The sequence below is a fragment of the Dendropsophus ebraccatus genome, chromosome 15 (assembly GCF_027789765.1).
Source record: "Dendropsophus ebraccatus isolate aDenEbr1 chromosome 15, aDenEbr1.pat, whole genome shotgun sequence".
In the NCBI taxonomy this organism is placed as follows: domain Eukaryota; kingdom Metazoa; phylum Chordata; class Amphibia; order Anura; family Hylidae; genus Dendropsophus; species Dendropsophus ebraccatus.
The window spans coordinates 72,699,241-72,716,680 of record NC_091468.1 but is presented as its reverse complement, the minus strand read 5'-3'; the positions used below and the strand labels follow the sequence as shown (position 1 = coordinate 72,716,680).

At 48.8% G+C, this 17,440-nt stretch overlaps 1 protein-coding gene across 7 annotated transcripts in view; it reads right to left on the bottom strand.

The window, feature by feature from the left end:
• BIRC6 (baculoviral IAP repeat containing 6) overlaps positions 1–4,097 on the bottom strand; it is a 209,071-nt gene extending 204,974 nt beyond the window's left edge. For all 7 annotated transcript variants that reach the window (XM_069955024.1, XM_069955025.1, XM_069955029.1 and 4 more), the window contains exon 1: positions 3,626–4,097. In XM_069955024.1, coding sequence (XP_069811125.1) covers positions 3,626–4,052 — 427 coding nt within the window. In that variant the 5' untranslated portion in view covers positions 4,053–4,097. The remainder of the gene's footprint in view (positions 1–3,625) is intronic.
• Positions 4,098–17,440: the final 13,343 nt, after the last annotated feature.

Below are 17,440 nucleotides of genomic sequence, written 5' to 3'. Positions count from 1 at the left end.
GGCCATGTTTTTGTAGCTCTGGAGAACCCCTTTAAAGGGAATATACCATCAGGTACACTCGCTTTAGGTTTTGCCTACGTATAGAGCGGCGCGGGTAAGCCGGTGGGGGGTAGTTTTTTTTGAACCGCGGGCCGGTTCCCGTGTTCCATTCATGGGCAGAGGGCCGGGGATGAAGTAGTGGAGGCCCACCCACAGTGGGAGGAAACCACCGCCCCTCTGTGACCGCAGCTCCATTGATTCTAATGCCCCGGAAACACGTTCATCAGGAAAAAGCCGTGTGCAGCCGATTACCAGGGATTTATGTTACCTCTCCATAAAGACCCCTCATCCCAACACTGACAGGGATCCCCTCCCCCCTGCTTACACACACTGACAGGGATCCCTTCCTCGCTGCCTATACACAGTGACAGGGATACTCTCCTCCCTGCCTATACACACACTGAAAGGGATCCACTGCCTATACACACACTGACAGAGATCCCCTCCCCCCTGCCTATACACACACTGACAGAGATCCCCTCCCCCCTGCCTATACACACACTGACAGAGATCCCCTCCCCCCTGCCTATACACACACTGACAGGGATCCCCTCCCCCCTGCCTATACACACACTGACAGGGATCCCCTGCCTATACACACAGTGACAGGGATCCCCTCCCCCCTGCCTATACACACAGTGACAGGGATCCCCTCCCCCCCTGCCTATACACACAGTGACAGGGATCCCCTCCCCCCCTGCCTATACACACAGTGACAGGGATCCCCTCCCCCCCTGCCTATACACACACTGACAGGGATCCCCTCCCCCCTGCCTATACACACACTGACAGGGATCCCCTCCCCCCTGCCTATACACACACTGACAGGGATCCCCTCCCCCCTGCCTATACACACACTGACAGGGATCCCCTCCCCCCTGCCTATACACACACTGACAGGGATCCCCTCCCCCCCTGCCTATACACACACTGACAGGGATCCCCTCCTTTTCTGCCTATACACAGTGACAGGGATCCACTCCCCCCTGCCTATACACACACTGACAGGGATCCCCTCCCCCCCTGCCTATACACACACTGACAGGGATCCCCTCCCCCCTGCCTATACACACAGTGACAGGGATCCCCTCCTTTTCTGCCTATACACAGTGACAGGGATCCCCTCCCCCCCTGCCTATACACACACTGACAGGGATCCCCTCCCCCCTGCCTATACACACACTGACAGGGATCCCCTCCCCCCTGCCTATACACACACTGACAGGGATCCCCTCCCCCCTGCCTATACACACACTGACAGGGATCCCCTCCCCCCCTGCCTATACACACACTGACAGGGATCCCCTCCCCCCTGCCTATACACACAGTGACAGGGATCCCCTCCTTTTCTGCCTATACACAGTGACAGGGATCCACTCCCCCCTGCTTACACAAACTGACAGGGATCCCCTCCCCCCTGCTTACACACACTGACAGGGATCACCTCCTCCCTGCTTACACACAGTGACAGGGATCCCCTCCTCCCTGCTTATACACACTGACAGGGATCCGCTTCCCCCTGCTTACACACAGTGACAGGGATCCCCTCCTCCCTGCTTATACACACTGACAGGGATCCCAGCTAGAATTACATCCAGACTTACAGCTGATGGATTCTATCTGTATATATGACGCGTCACCGGGATCCAGTATATAATAACACCAGTCACTGGGATCCGGTATATAATAACGCCAGTCACCGGGATCCAGTATCTAATAACACCAGTCACCGGGATCTAGTATGTACGACACCAGTCACCGGAATCTAGTATATACGACAACAGTCACCGGGATTCAGTTTCTAACAATGCCAGTCACCGGTATATCAATCATCAGGATCCAGTATATATATATCTATCTAATGACGCCAGTCACCAGGATCCAGTATATAATGACGCCAGTCACCGGGATCCGGTATATAATGACGCCAGTCACCGGGATCCGGTATATAATGACGCCAGTCACCGGGATCCGGTATATAATGACGCCAGTCACCGGGATCCGGTATATAATGACGCCAGTCACCGGGATCCGGTATATAATGACGCCAGTCACCGGGATCCGGTATATAATGACGCCAGTCACCGGGATCCGGTATATAATGACGCCAGTCACCGGGATCCGGTATATAATGACGCCAGTCACCGGGATCCGGTATATAATGACGCCAGTCACCGGGATCCGGTATATAATGACGCCAGTCACCGGGATCCGGTATATAATGACGCCAGTCACCGGGATCCGGTATATAATGACGCCAGTCACCGGGATCCGGTATATAATGACGCCAGTCACCGGGATCCGGTATATAATGACGCCAGTCACCGGGATCCGGTATATAATGACGCCAGTCACCGGGATCCGGTATATAATGACGCCAGTCACCGGGATCCGGTATATAATGACGCCAGTCACCGGGATCCGGTATATAATGACGCCAGTCACCGGGATCCGGTATATAATGACGCCAGTCACCGGGATCCGGTATATAATGACGCCAGTCACCGGGATCCGGTATATAATGACGCCAGTCACCGGGATCCGGTATATAATGACGCCAGTCACCGGGATCCGGTATATAATGACGCCAGTCACCGGGATCCGGTATATAATGACGCCAGTCACCGGGATCCGGTATATAATGACGCCAGTCACCGGGATCCGGTATATAATGACGCCAGTCACCGGGATCCGGTATATAATGACGCCAGTCACCGGGATCCGGTATATAATGACGCCAGTCACCGGGATCCGGTATATAATAACGCCAGTCACCGGGATCCGGTATATAATAACGCCAGTCACCGGGATCCGGTATATAATAACGCCAGTCACCGGGATCCGGTATATAACCCCTGCCCCCCCATGGCCCGGGATCCGGTATGCCCCCCCCCATAGCCCGGGATCCGGTATGCCCCCCCCATGGCCCGGGATCCGGTATATCACCCCTGGCCCGGGATCCGGTATATCACCCCTGCCCCCCCATGGCCCGGGATCCGGTATGCCCCCCCCCATGGCCCGGGATCCGGTATGCCCCCCCCATGGCCCGGGATCAGGTATATCACCCCTGGCCCGGGATCCGGTATATCACCCCTGGCCCGGGATCCGGTATATCACCCCTGGCCCGGGATCCGGTATATCACCCCTGGCCCGGGATCCGGTATATCACCCCTGGCCCGGGATCCGGTATATCACCCCTGCCCCGGGATCCGGTATATCACCCCTGCCCCGGGATCCGGTATATCACCCCTGCCCCGGGATCCGGTATATCACCCCTGGCCCGGGATCCGGTATATCACCCCTGGCCCGGGATCCGGTATATCACCCCTGCCCCGGGATCCGGTATATCACCCCTGCCCCGGGATCCGGTATATCACCCCTGCCCCGGGATCCGGTATATCACCCCTGCCCCGGGATCCGGTATATCACCCCTGCCCCGGGATCCGGTATATCACCCCTGCCCCTCCATGGCCCGGGATCCGGTATATCACCCATGCCCCCCCATGGCCCGGGATCCGTCCCCGCTGACAGCCGCCATATAGGCCGGTACCGGACCCCCCGCTCCCCCGGCACACGCTGCACTCACCGGGCCCGGCGGACGCCTGCAGGATAGCCCCGGAGGTGCCGTCGATGACTTTGATGCTGCCCCGGGAGGTGACGGCCAGGATGGCGTTGAGCGCCGGATGATAGGACAGACTGCTGACTCCGAGCTCGTCACAGCGCAGACATCCATCTCTGAGCACCAGCCACTCCGCCGAGCCCGCCGCAGCCCCCGCCGCCATCTTCGGCGGCCGGGCCCCCTCCGGGCGGGACACCGGGGCGCGGAGGCCGGGGGAAGAGCGAGCAACCGAGGCTGAAGGGGTGGAAGTCCGGGGACAGGAGGATTCCGCCACGGGAGCCGGGAGAAGAGGAAGAGGAGGAGGAGGAGGAGGAGGAGGAGGAAGGCCGCCGGCCGCTGCGTCAGGTGACAGGAGAGCAGCAGCCGCAGCAGCTCCGCTACCGCTATACACCATCCGGGGCAGCAGCCAGGAAGCCGCACGGACAGGAGGAGGGGACACCGGAAGTGACGACACCTGCGCTCGCCTGACGGCCGTGTTTGTGCGTGTGCGTCCTCCGAGCCGCACAAGAGAGAACGCTGTTTTTTTTTGTTTTTTTTTTGCCAAACTTTATTAAAACGTAAACAGCACAATGACTCAGAGAATCTCAGCAGGTTGTAGTGCTACTGTGGGAGTGTGGAGCCTGATCCCGGTCACATCCAGGCGGCCATCAGAATATAGAGCCCTGATCCCTGAGGCGGCCGTCAGAATGTGGAGCCCTGATCCCTGTCACATCCAGGCGGCCGTCAGAATGTGGAGCCCTGATCCCTGTCACATCTAGGCGGCCGTCAGAATATGGAGCCCTGATCCCTGTCACATCCAGGCGGCCGGCAGAATGTGGAGCCCTGATCCCTGTCACATCCAGGCGGCCGTCAGAATGTGGAGCCTGATCCCTGTCACATCCAGGCGGCCGTCAGAATATGGAGCCCTGATCCCTGTCACATCCAGGCGGCCGGCAGAATGTGGAGCCCTGATCCCTGTCACATCCAGGCGGCCGTCAGAATGTGGAGCCTGATCCCTGTCACATCCAGGCGGCCGTCAGAATATGGAGCCCTGATCCCTGTCACATCCAGGCGGCCGTCAGAATATAGAGCCCTGATCCCTGTCACATCCAGGCGGCCGTCAGAATATGGAGCCCTGATCCCTGTCACATCCAGGCGGCTGTCAGAATGTGGAGACCTGATCCCTGTCACATCCAGGCGGCCTTCAGAATGTGGAGCCTGATCCCTGTCACATCCAGGCGGCCGTCAGAATATAGAGCCCTGATCCCTGTCACATCCAGGCGGCCGTCAGAATATGGAGCCCTGATCCCTGTCACATCCAGGCGGCCGTCAGAATATGGAGCCCTGATCCCTGTCACATCCAGGCGGCCGTCAGAATGTGGAGCCTGATCCCTGTCACATCCAGGCGGCCGTCAGAATATAGAGCCCTGATCCCTGTCACATCCAGGCGGCCGTCAGAACATAGAGCCCTGATCCCTGTCACATCTAGGCGGCCGTCAGAATGTGGAGCCCTGATCCCTGTCACATCCAGGCGGCCGTCAGAATGTGGAGCCCTGATCCCTGTCACATGTAGGCGGCCGTCAGAATGTGGAGCCCTGATCCCTGTCACATCCAGGCGGCCGTCAGAATGTGGAGCCCTGATCCCTGTCACATCCAGGCGGCCGTCAGAATATAGAGCCCTGATCCCTGTCACATCCAGGCGGCCATCAGAATGTGGAGCCTGATCCCTGTCACATCTAGGCGGCCGTCAGAATTTGGAGCCCTGATCCCTGTCACATCCAGGCGGCCGTCAGAATGTGGAGCCCTGATCCCTGTCACATCCAGGCGGCCGTCAGAATATAGAGCCCTGATCCCTGTCACATCTAGGCGGCCGTCAGAATGTGGAGCCTGATCCCTGTCACATCTAGGCGGCCGTCAGAATGTGGAGCCTGATCCCTGTCACATCCAGGCGGCCGTCAGAATGTGGAGCCCTGATCCCTGTCACATCCAGGCGGCCGTCAGAATGTGGAGCCCTGATCCCTGTCACATCTAGGCGGCCGTCAGAATGTGGAGCCCTGATCCCTGTCACATCTAGGTGGCCGTCAGAATGTGGAGCCCTGATCCCTGTCACATCTAGGCGGCCGTCAGAATATAGAGCCCTGATCCCTGTCACATCTAGGCGGCCGTCAGAATGTGGAGCCCTGATCCCTGTCACATCTAGGCGGCCGTCAGAATGTGGAGCCCTGATCCCTGTCACATCTAGGTGGCCGTCAGAATGTGGAGCCCCTTATAATGTGGCGCCCTCATCCCCCTCCCTCACTGTGAGCGGCCGTTATAATGTGGCCCTCCACACTGTGAGCGGCCGTTATCAATCCCCCACATCTCTCCTCATATAACCCATAGCTGGGTAAGAGGCAGACGGGTCACATGACCATGACACCTGTCAGTGACAGCAGTGACAGTCAATGATCTGGTGGCAGGGCAGGCTGGGTACTATCATGCGACACTGCGGCCCTCCAGCTGTTAGAGAACTACAACTCCCATCGTGCCCGGACAGAAAATCCTTTGCCTTTGGCTCTGCAGGCATGCTGGGAGTTGTAGTTGATCCCCACGTGACTGTGCTCTCTGCTGCCACCTCTGGTCCTGTCAGGAATAAGCATTTGGACAGTTCCTGATATGAGCAGAGGTGGCAGCAGAGAGCTACATGCTGGATAGGAAGGACTGCAAACAGCAGCTGATAAGTACTGGAAGACATGTTTTTTTATAGTGTTTATTTACATATCTGTGTGACTTTCAGGCACCATTTCATAGAATAAATTATATATATATTAATAGGGCTGGGCGAGATGGCCAAAAAATAAAATCTCGATTTTTAAATATTTTTAGACGATTCTCCAATTAAATCTCGATTTTCTTTTCCTTTTTTGCGAAATAAACAGAACGTTTTTCTCCCTGCAGCGTCAGATACTATTTCAATGATGTTTGAGACAACTGTATTGCTTCCCAGTGTAAGGTTATGTTCACACAACATTCTTTTTAAGTAAAGAACGGACGCTGATTGCAATTGCCTCAGCGTCCATTCTTTAATGCAGGGGCGGCATTGCATTGAAGTTAATGCAATGCCGCCGGCTGTGTTCTCACATCGTTATTCTAACGCCCGATCTTTAGAACGGGCGATAGAATAATGTGCCTGTCAATTATTTCGGGACACTGTTCACTGAACAGCGTCCGGAAACATCAGCCGTTCACACAACGCAATGTGCAGCGCGGCCGTACATTGCATTGGAGTTAATGGCTAATTGATTTGCCGGCACAGCCGCCGGTGCCCGCAAATCAATTGTGAAAAAAGAACGTGCCTGCAGCTGATATTGAGGTATTGGCTGCAGGAACGGGCTGAGTGCAGTCCGACCGCCGGCTGTTTAACAACGTCCGTTTCTATGCAACAGACGCTGTTAAATATGTGAACATAGCCTAACAGTGCCCCCATGTAATAGACAAGCCCCCTCATATAAGTAGCTTTGCCAAATATGTGCCACTCTGTGCCCCCATGTAGTATAAGAGGTCGTCTTTGTGCCTCCATCTAGGTAGGGTGTAGTAGTACAGGTACAGATAAGGGGTGTAGTAGTACAGGTATAGATGAGGGGTGTAGTAGTAGTACAGGTATAGATGAGGGGTGTAGTAGTAGTAGTAGTACAGGTATAGATGAGGGGTGTAGTAGTAGTACAGGTATAGATGAGGGGTGTAGTAGTAGTACAGGTATAGATGAGGGGTGTAGTAGTAGTACAGGTACAGATAAGGGGTGTAGTAGTAGTACAGGTATAGATGAGGGGTGTAGTAGTAGTACAGGTACAGATGAGGGGTGTAGTAGTAGTACAGGTATAGATGAGAGGTGTAGTAGTAGTACAGGTACAGATGAGGGGTGTAGTAGTAGTAGTACAGGTATAGATGAGGGGTGTAGTAGTAGTACAGGTATAGATGAGGGGTGTAGTAGTAGTTCAGGTATAGATGAGGGGTGTAGTAGTACAGGTATAGATGAGGGGTGCAGTAGTAGTACAGGTACAGATGAGGGGTGTAGTAGTACAGGTACAGATGAGGGGTGTAGTAGTACAGGTATAGATGAGGGGTGCAGTAGTAGTACAGGTACAGATGAGGGGTGTAGTAGTACAGGTACAGATAAGGGGTGTAGTAGTACAGGTATAGATGAGGGGTGTAGTAGTAGTACAGGTATAGATGAGGGGTGTAGTAGTAGTAGTAGTACAGGTATAGATGAGGGGTGTAGTAGTAGTACAGGTATAGATGAGGGGTGTAGTAGTAGTACAGGTATAGATGAGGGGTGTAGTAGTAGTACAGGTACAGATAAGGGGTGTAGTAGTAGTACAGGTATAGATGAGGGGTGTAGTAGTAGTACAGGTATAGATGAGGGTTGTAGTAGTAGTACAGGTACAGATAAGGGGTGTAGTAGTAGTACAGGTATAGATGAGGGGTGTAGTAGTAGTACAGGTACAGATGAGGGGTGTAGTAGTAGTAGTACAGGTATAGATGAGGGGTGTAGTAGTAGTACAGGTACAGATAAGGGGTGTAGTAGTAGTACAGGTATAGATGAGGGGTGTAGTAGTAGTACAGGTATAGATGAGGGGTGTAGTAGTAGTACAGGTACAGATAAGGGGTGTAGTAGTAGTACAGGTATAGATGAGAGGTGTAGTAGTAGTACAGGTACAGATGAGGGGTGTAGTAGTAGTAGTACAGGTATAGATGAGGGGTGTAGTAGTAGTACAGGTATAGATGAGGGGTGTAGTAGTAGTTCAGGTATAGATGAGGGGTGTAGTAATAGTAGTACAGGTATAGATGAGGGGTGTAGTAGTAGTACAGGTATAGCTGAGGGGTGTAGTAGTAGTAGTACAGGTACAGATGAGGGGTGTAGTGGTAATACAGGTATAGATGAGGGGTGTAGTAATAGTACAGGTACAGATGAGGGGCGTAGTAGTAGTAGTACAGGTATAGATGAGGGGTGTAGTAGTAGTAGTACAGGTATAGATGAGGGGTGTAGTAGTAGTACAGGTAAAGATGAGGGGTGCAGTAGTAGTACAGGTACAGATGAGGGGTGTAGTAGTACAGGTACAGATAAGGGGTGTAGTAGTACAGGTATAGATGAGGGGTGTAGTAGTAGTACAGGTATAGATGAGGGGTGTAGTAGTAGTACAGGTATAGATGAGGGGTGTAGTAGTAGTACAGGTATAGATGAGGGGTGTAGTAGTACAGGTATAGATGAGGGGTGTAGTAGTAGTACAGGTATAGATGAGGGGTGTAGTAGTAGTACAGGTATAGATGAGGGGTGTAGTAGTAGTACAGGTATAGATGAGGGGTGTAGTAGTAGTACAGGTATAGATGAGGGGTGTAGTAGTAGTACAGGTATAGATGAGGGGTGTAGTAGTAGTACAGGTATAGATGAGGGGTGTAGTAGTAGTACAGGTATAGATGAGGGGTGTAGTAGGAGTACAGGTATAGATGAGGGGTGTAGTAGTAGTACAGGTATAGATGAGGGGTGTAGTAGTAGTACAGGTATAGATGAGGGGTGTAGTAGTAGTACAGGTATAGATGAGGGGTGTAGTAGGAGTACAGGTATAGATGAGGGGTGTAGTAGTAGTACAGGTATAGATGAGGGGTGTAGTAGTAGTACAGGTATAGATGAGGGGTGTAGTAGTAGTAGTAGTAGTACAGGTATAGATAAGGGGTGTAGTAGTAGTACAGGTATAGATGAGGGGTATAGTAGTAGTAGTAGTAGTACAGGTATAGATGAGGGGTGTAGTAGTAGTACAGGTATAGATGAGGGGTGTAGTAGTAGTACGGGTATAGATGAGGGGTGTAGTAGTAGTACAGGTATAGATGAGGGGTGTAGTAGTAGTACAGGTACAGATAAGGGGTGTAGTAGTAGTACAGGTATAGATGAGGGGTGTAGTAGTAGTACAGGTATAGATGAGGGGTGTAGTAGTAGTACAGGTATAGATGAGGGGTGTAGTAGTAGTAGTAGTACAGGTATAGATGAGGGGTGTAGTAGTAGTACAGGTAAAGATGAGGGGTGTAGTAGTAGTACAGGTATAGATGAGGGGTGTAGTAGTAGTAGTACAGGTATAGATGAGGGGTGTAGTAGTACAGGTATAGATGAGTGGTGTAGTAGTAGTACAGGTATAGATGAGGGGTGTAGTAGTAGTACAGGTATAGATGAGGGGTGTAGTAGTAGTACAGGTATAGATGAGGGGTGTAGTAGTACAGGTATAGATGAGGGGTGTAGTAGTAGTACAGGTATAGAGGAGGGGTGTAGTAGTAGTACAGGTATAGATGAGGGGTGTAGTAGTAGTAGTAGTACAGGTATAGATGAGGGGTGTAGTAGTACAGGTATAGATGAGTGGTGTAGTAGTAGTACAGGTATAGATGAGTGGTGTAGTAGTAGTACAGGTATAGATGAGGGGTGTAGTAGTAGTACAGGTATAGATGAGGGGTGTAGTAGTACAGGTATAGATGAGGGGTGTAGTAGTAGTACAGGAATAGATGAGGGGTGTAGTAGTAGTACAGATATAAATGAGGGGTGTAGTAGTAGTACAGGTATAGATGAGGGGTGTAGTAGTAGTAGTAGTACAGGTATAGATGAGGGGTGTAGTAGTAGTACAGGTATAGATGAGGGGTGTAGTAGTAGTACAGGTATAGATGAGAGGTGTAGTAGTAGTACAGGTACAGATGAGGGGTGTAGTAGTAGTAGTACAGGTATAGATGAGGGGTGTAGTAGTAGTACAGGTATAGATGAGGGGTGTAGTAGTAGTTCAGGTATAGATGAGGGGTGTAGTAGTACAGGTATAGATGAGGGGTGCAGTAGTAGTACAGGTACAGATGAGGGGTGTAGTAGTACAGGTACAGATAAGGGGTGTAGTAGTACAGGTATAGATGAGGGGTGCAGTAGTAGTACAGGTACAGATGAGGGGTGTAGTAGTACAGGTACAGATAAGGGGTGTAGTAGTACAGGTATAGATGAGGGGTGTAGTAGTAGTACAGGTATAGATGAGGGGTGTAGTAGTAGTAGTAGTACAGGTATAGATGAGGGGTGTAGTAGTAGTACAGGTATAGATGAGGGGTGTAGTAGTAGTACAGGTATAGATGAGGGGTGTAGTAGTAGTACAGGTACAGATAAGGGGTGTAGTAGTAGTACAGGTATAGATGAGGGGTGTAGTAGTAGTACAGGTATAGATGAGGGGTGTAGTAGTAGTACAGGTACAGATAAGGGGTGTAGTAGTAGTACAGGTATAGATGAGAGGTGTAGTAGTAGTACAGGTACAGATGAGGGGTGTAGTAGTAGTAGTACAGGTATAGATGAGGGGTGTAGTAGTAGTACAGGTACAGATAAGGGGTGTAGTAGTAGTACAGGTATAGATGAGGGGTGTAGTAGTAGTACAGGTATAGATGAGGGGTGTAGTAGTAGTACAGGTACAGATAAGGGGTGTAGTAGTAGTACAGGTATAGATGAGAGGTGTAGTAGTAGTACAGGTACAGATGAGGGGTGTAGTAGTAGTAGTACAGGTATAGATGAGGGGTGTAGTAGTAGTACAGGTATAGATGAGGGGTGTAGTAGTAGTTCAGGTATAGATGAGGGGTGTAGTAATAGTAGTACAGGTATAGATGAGGGGTGTAGTAGTAGTACAGGTATAGCTGAGGGGTGTAGTAGTAGTAGTACAGGTACAGATGAGGGGTGTAGTGGTAATACAGGTATAGATGAGGGGTGTAGTAATAGTACAGGTACAGATGAGGGGCGTAGTAGTAGTAGTACAGGTATAGATGAGGGGTGTAGTAGTAGTAGTACAGGTATAGATGAGGGGTGTAGTAGTAGTACAGGTAAAGATGAGGGGTGCAGTAGTAGTACAGGTACAGATGAGGGGTGTAGTAGTACAGGTACAGATAAGGGGTGTAGTAGTACAGGTATAGATGAGGGGTGTAGTAGTAGTACAGGTATAGATGAGGGGTGTAGTAGTAGTACAGGTATAGATGAGGGGTGTAGTAGTAGTACAGGTATAGATGAGGGGTGTAGTAGTACAGGTATAGATGAGGGGTGTAGTAGTAGTACAGGTATAGATGAGGGGTGTAGTAGTAGTACAGGTATAGATGAGGGGTGTAGTAGTAGTACAGGTATAGATGAGGGGTGTAGTAGTAGTACAGGTATAGATGAGGGGTGTAGTAGTAGTACAGGTATAGATGAGGGGTGTAGTAGTAGTACAGGTATAGATGAGGGGTGTAGTAGTAGTACAGGTATAGATGAGGGGTGTAGTAGGAGTACAGGTATAGATGAGGGGTGTAGTAGTAGTACAGGTATAGATGAGGGGTGTAGTAGTAGTACAGGTATAGATGAGGGGTGTAGTAGTAGTACAGGTATAGATGAGGGGTGTAGTAGGAGTACAGGTATAGATGAGGGGTGTAGTAGTAGTACAGGTATAGATGAGGGGTGTAGTAGTAGTACAGGTATAGATGAGGGGTGTAGTAGTAGTAGTAGTAGTACAGGTATAGATAAGGGGTGTAGTAGTAGTACAGGTATAGATGAGGGGTATAGTAGTAGTAGTAGTAGTACAGGTATAGATGAGGGGTGTAGTAGTAGTACAGGTATAGATGAGGGGTGTAGTAGTAGTACGGGTATAGATGAGGGGTGTAGTAGTAGTACAGGTATAGATGAGGGGTGTAGTAGTAGTACAGGTACAGATAAGGGGTGTAGTAGTAGTACAGGTATAGATGAGGGGTGTAGTAGTAGTACAGGTATAGATGAGGGGTGTAGTAGTAGTACAGGTATAGATGAGGGGTGTAGTAGTAGTAGTAGTACAGGTATAGATGAGGGGTGTAGTAGTAGTACAGGTAAAGATGAGGGGTGTAGTAGTAGTACAGGTATAGATGAGGGGTGTAGTAGTAGTAGTACAGGTATAGATGAGGGGTGTAGTAGTACAGGTATAGATGAGTGGTGTAGTAGTAGTACAGGTATAGATGAGGGGTGTAGTAGTAGTACAGGTATAGATGAGGGGTGTAGTAGTAGTACAGGTATAGATGAGGGGTGTAGTAGTACAGGTATAGATGAGGGGTGTAGTAGTAGTACAGGTATAGAGGAGGGGTGTAGTAGTAGTACAGGTATAGATGAGGGGTGTAGTAGTAGTAGTAGTACAGGTATAGATGAGGGGTGTAGTAGTACAGGTATAGATGAGTGGTGTAGTAGTAGTACAGGTATAGATGAGTGGTGTAGTAGTAGTACAGGTATAGATGAGGGGTGTAGTAGTAGTACAGGTATAGATGAGGGGTGTAGTAGTACAGGTATAGATGAGGGGTGTAGTAGTAGTACAGGAATAGATGAGGGGTGTAGTAGTAGTACAGATATAAATGAGGGGTGTAGTAGTAGTACAGGTATAGATGAGGGGTGTAGTAGTAGTAGTAGTACAGGTATAGATGAGGGGTGTAGTAGTAGTACAGGTATAGATGAGAGGTGTAGTAGTAGTACAGGTATAGATGAGGGGTGTAGTAGTAGTACAGGTATAGATGAGGGGTGTAGTAGTAGTACAGGTATAGATGAGGGGTGTAGTAGTAGTAGAGGTATAGATGAGGGGTATAGTAGTAGTACAGGTATAGATGAGGGGTGTAGTAGTAGTAGTAGTACAGGTATAGATGAGGGATGTAGTAGTAGTACTACAGGTATAGATGAGGGGTGTAGTAGTAGTACAGGTATAGATGAGGGGTGTAGTAGTAGTACAGGTATAGATGAGGGGTGTGGTAGTAGTAGTACAGGTATAGATGAGGGGTGTAGTAGTAGTACAGGTATAGATGAGGGGTGTAGTAGTAGTAGTACAGGTATAGATGAGGGATGTAGTAGTAGTAGTACAGGTATAGATGAGGGGTGTAGTAGTAGTAGTACAGGTATAGATGAGGGGTGTAGTAGTAGTACAGGTATAGATGAGGGGTGTAGTAGTAGTACAGGTATAGATGAGGGGTGTAGTAGTAGTAGAGGTATAGATGAGGGGTGTAGTAGTAGTACAGGTATAGATGAGGGGTGTAGTAGTAGTAGTAGTACAGGTATAGATGAGGGATGTAGTAGTAGTACTACAGGTATAGATGAGGGGTGTAGTAGTAGTACAGGTATAGATGAGGGGTGTAGTAGTAGTACAGCTTCGACACATGCATCACCCGATCCCGCAGTCCCTGTGGCCTCCTCCAGAGACCAGGGACCTCCATGTGCAGCCGGGAGGGGAGCGTGTGCATTTGTCCTGCTATGGGAGCAGGGACAGAGGACGTTGCTGAGCACTCTCCCTTCTCAGACTCTGCTTTAGTAGCTGGAGGCCGCCATCAACGCACCTCCCTCCCGGCCACCCGCTCGCCCACATCCATTGATTGATGATCCATGTCAGGAACTGTCCAGAGAAGGAGAGGTTTTCTATGGGGGTTTGCTGCTGCTCTGGACAGTTCCTGACATGGACAGAGGTGGCAGCAGAGAGCACTGTGTCAGACTGGAGAGAATACACCACTTCATGCAGGACATACAGCAGCTAATAAGTATGGGAATACTTGAGATTTTTTAATAGAAGTAAATTACAAATCTGTATACCCTTCTGACACCAGTTGATTTGATAAAAAAAGATTTTTGCTGGACAACCCTTTTAAATGGCTGCCATCTCCTCCTGTGTTTTCAATCAACTCCTGGTTTTGTTTGCAAAATACTTTATGTGAACATAACCTAAATGGTGAAAGAAAAAGGTAATTGTGGAAAACGTTACAATGTAAGGCTATGTTCACACAGCGTCAAAAATAAAGGCTTATTGCCGCGATTTAAAGAGTCACTGTCGTATTTTTTTCTTCTTCCAGAAATCAATAGTCCAGGCGATTTTAAGAAACTTTGTAATTGGGTTTATTAGCCAAATCTGCCATTATCTGCATGTAAAAAGCCTTTTCCCAGGTCCCCCCCTCCTTCCTCTTTTTCATCCACTCCAAAAAATCAGAAAATTGTGACTTGTTGCAGGAGTACCCTGTCTGCTCTAGGGAGAGGGGAGGGGGGAGGAGGAAGGAGGGAGTTAGCCGGCAGCAGAAAGCAGATAACAGAGGATTACAGGCACGGAGCTGGGTGACAGCTGTAATCCGAGCTCAGACAGGTCACTGGTGACTATCACAGGAGATAACGGGTGAGGGATTTGTAGATTAACTCTTTGTTGTCCTGTTTTGGTCTTTTGTTTAGCTCTCTCCATAGGAGAACAATGAAGACAGGGGGGAGAGCTTCAAACTGCTTTTTCATGATAAAAATGCATTTTTCTGATAATAAACCCAATTACAAAGTTTCTTAAAATCGCCTGGACTATTGATTTCTGCAAAAAAAATTTTCACGACAGTGACACTTTAACTGACTGCAATGCATAGAAGTCAATGGAAAGACGGACCTCCAATGCACACAATGTATTAAATAACAGACGTATAAACGGAGATGAAAAAACTTTGTGTGAACATAGCCTATGTCTGTATACCTGTAGGGTCTGTATACCTGTAGGGTCTGTATACCTGTAAGGTCTGTATACCTGTAGGGTCTATATACCTGTAGGGTCTGTATACCTGTAAGGTCTGTATACCTGTAGGGTCTGTATACCTGTAGGGTCTGTATATCTGTAGGGTCTGTATACCTGTAGGGTCTATATACCTGTAGGGTCTGTATACCTGTAGGGTCTATATACCTGTAGATTCTGTATACCTGTAAGGTCTGTATACTTGTAGATTCTGTATACCTGTAGGGTCTGTATACCTGTAGGGTCTGTATACCTGTAAGGTCTGTATACCTGTAGATTCTGTATACCTTTAGGGTCTGTATACCTGTAAGGTCTGTATACCTGTAGGGTCTGTATATCTGTAGGGTCTGTATACCTGTAGGGTCTATATACCTGTAGGGTCTGTATACCTGTAGGGTCTATATACCTGTAGATTCTGTATACCTGTAAGGTCTGTATACCTGTACGGTCTGTATACCTGTAGGGTCTATATACCTGTAGGGTCTGTATACCTGTAGATTCTGTATACCTGTAAGGTCTGTATACCTGTAGGGTCTGTATACCTGTAGGGTCTGTATTCCTGTAGGGTTTATATACCTGTAGGGTCTGTATACCTGTAGGGTCTGTATACCTGTAAGGTCTGTATACCTGTAGGGTCTGTATACCTGTAGATTCTGTATACCTGTAGGGTCTGTATACCTGTAGATTCTGTATACCTTTAGGGTCTGTATACCTGTAGGGTCTGTATTCCTGTAGGGTCTATATACCTGTAGGGTCTGTATACCTGTAGGGTCTATATACCTGTAGGGTCTGTATACCTGTAGGGTCTGTATACCTGTAGATTCTGTAAACCTGTAGGGTCTATATACCTGTAGAGTCTGTATACCGGTAGGGTCTGTATACCTGTAGGGTCTGTATACCTGTAGGGTCTATATACCTGTAGGGTCTGTATACCTGTAGGGTCTGTATATATGTAGGGTCTGTATACCTTTAGGGTCTGTATACCTGTAGGGTCTGTATACCTGTAAGGTCTGTATACCTGTAGATTCTGTATACCTTTAGGGTCTGTATACCTGTAAGGTCTGTATACCTGTAGGGTCTATATACCTGTAGGGTCTGTATACCTGTAGGGTCTATATACCTGTAGATTCTGTATACCTGTAAGGTCTGTATACCTGTACGGTCTGTATACCTGTAGGGTCTATATACCTGTAGGGTCTGTATACCTGTAGATTCTGTATACCTGTAAGGTCTGTATACCTGTAGGGTCTGTATACCTGTAGGGTCTGTATTCCTGTAGGGTTTATATACCTGTAGGGTCTGTATACCTGTAGGGTCTGTATACCTGTAAGGTCTGTATACCTGTAGGGTCTGTATACCTGTAGATTCTGTATACCTGTAGGGTCTGTATACCTGTAGATTCTGTATACCTTTAGGGTCTGTATACCTGTAGGGTCTGTATTCCTGTAGGGTCTATATACCTGTAGGGTCTGTATACCTGTAGGGTCTGTATACCTGTAGATTCTGTAAACCTGTAGGGTCTATATACCTGTAGAGTCTGTATACCGGTAGGGTCTGTATACCTGTAGGGTCTGTATACCTGTAGGGTCTATATACCTGTAGGGTCTGTATACCTGTAGGGTCTGTATATATGTAGGGTCTGTATACCTTTAGGGTCTGTATACCTGTAGGGTCTGTATACCTGTAGGGTCTGTATACCTGTAGGGTCTATATACCTGTAGGGTCTGTATACCTGTAGAGTCTGTATACCTGTAGATTCTGTATACCTGTAGGGTCTGTATACCTGTAGATTCTGTATACCTGTAGGGTCTATATACCTGTAGGGTCTGTATACCTGTAGGGTCTGTATACCTGTAGATTCTGTATACCTGTAGGGTCTATATACCTGTAGGGTCTGTATACCTGTAGATTCTGTATACCTGTAGGGTCTATATACCTGTAGGGTTTATATACCTGTAGGGTCTGCATACCTGTAGATTCTGTATACCTGTAGGGTCTATATACCTGTAGGGTCTGTATACCTGTAGGGTCTGTATACCTGTAGGGTCTATATACCTGTAGATTCTGTATACCTGTAGGGTCTATATACCTGTAGGGTCTGTATACCTGTAGATTCTGTATACCTGTAGGGTCTGTATACCTGTAGATTCTGTATACCTGTAGGGTCTATATACCTGTAGGGTCTGTATACCTGTAGATTCTGTATACCTGTAGGGTCTGTATACCTGTAGATTCTGTATACCTGTAGGGTCTGTATACCTGTAGATTC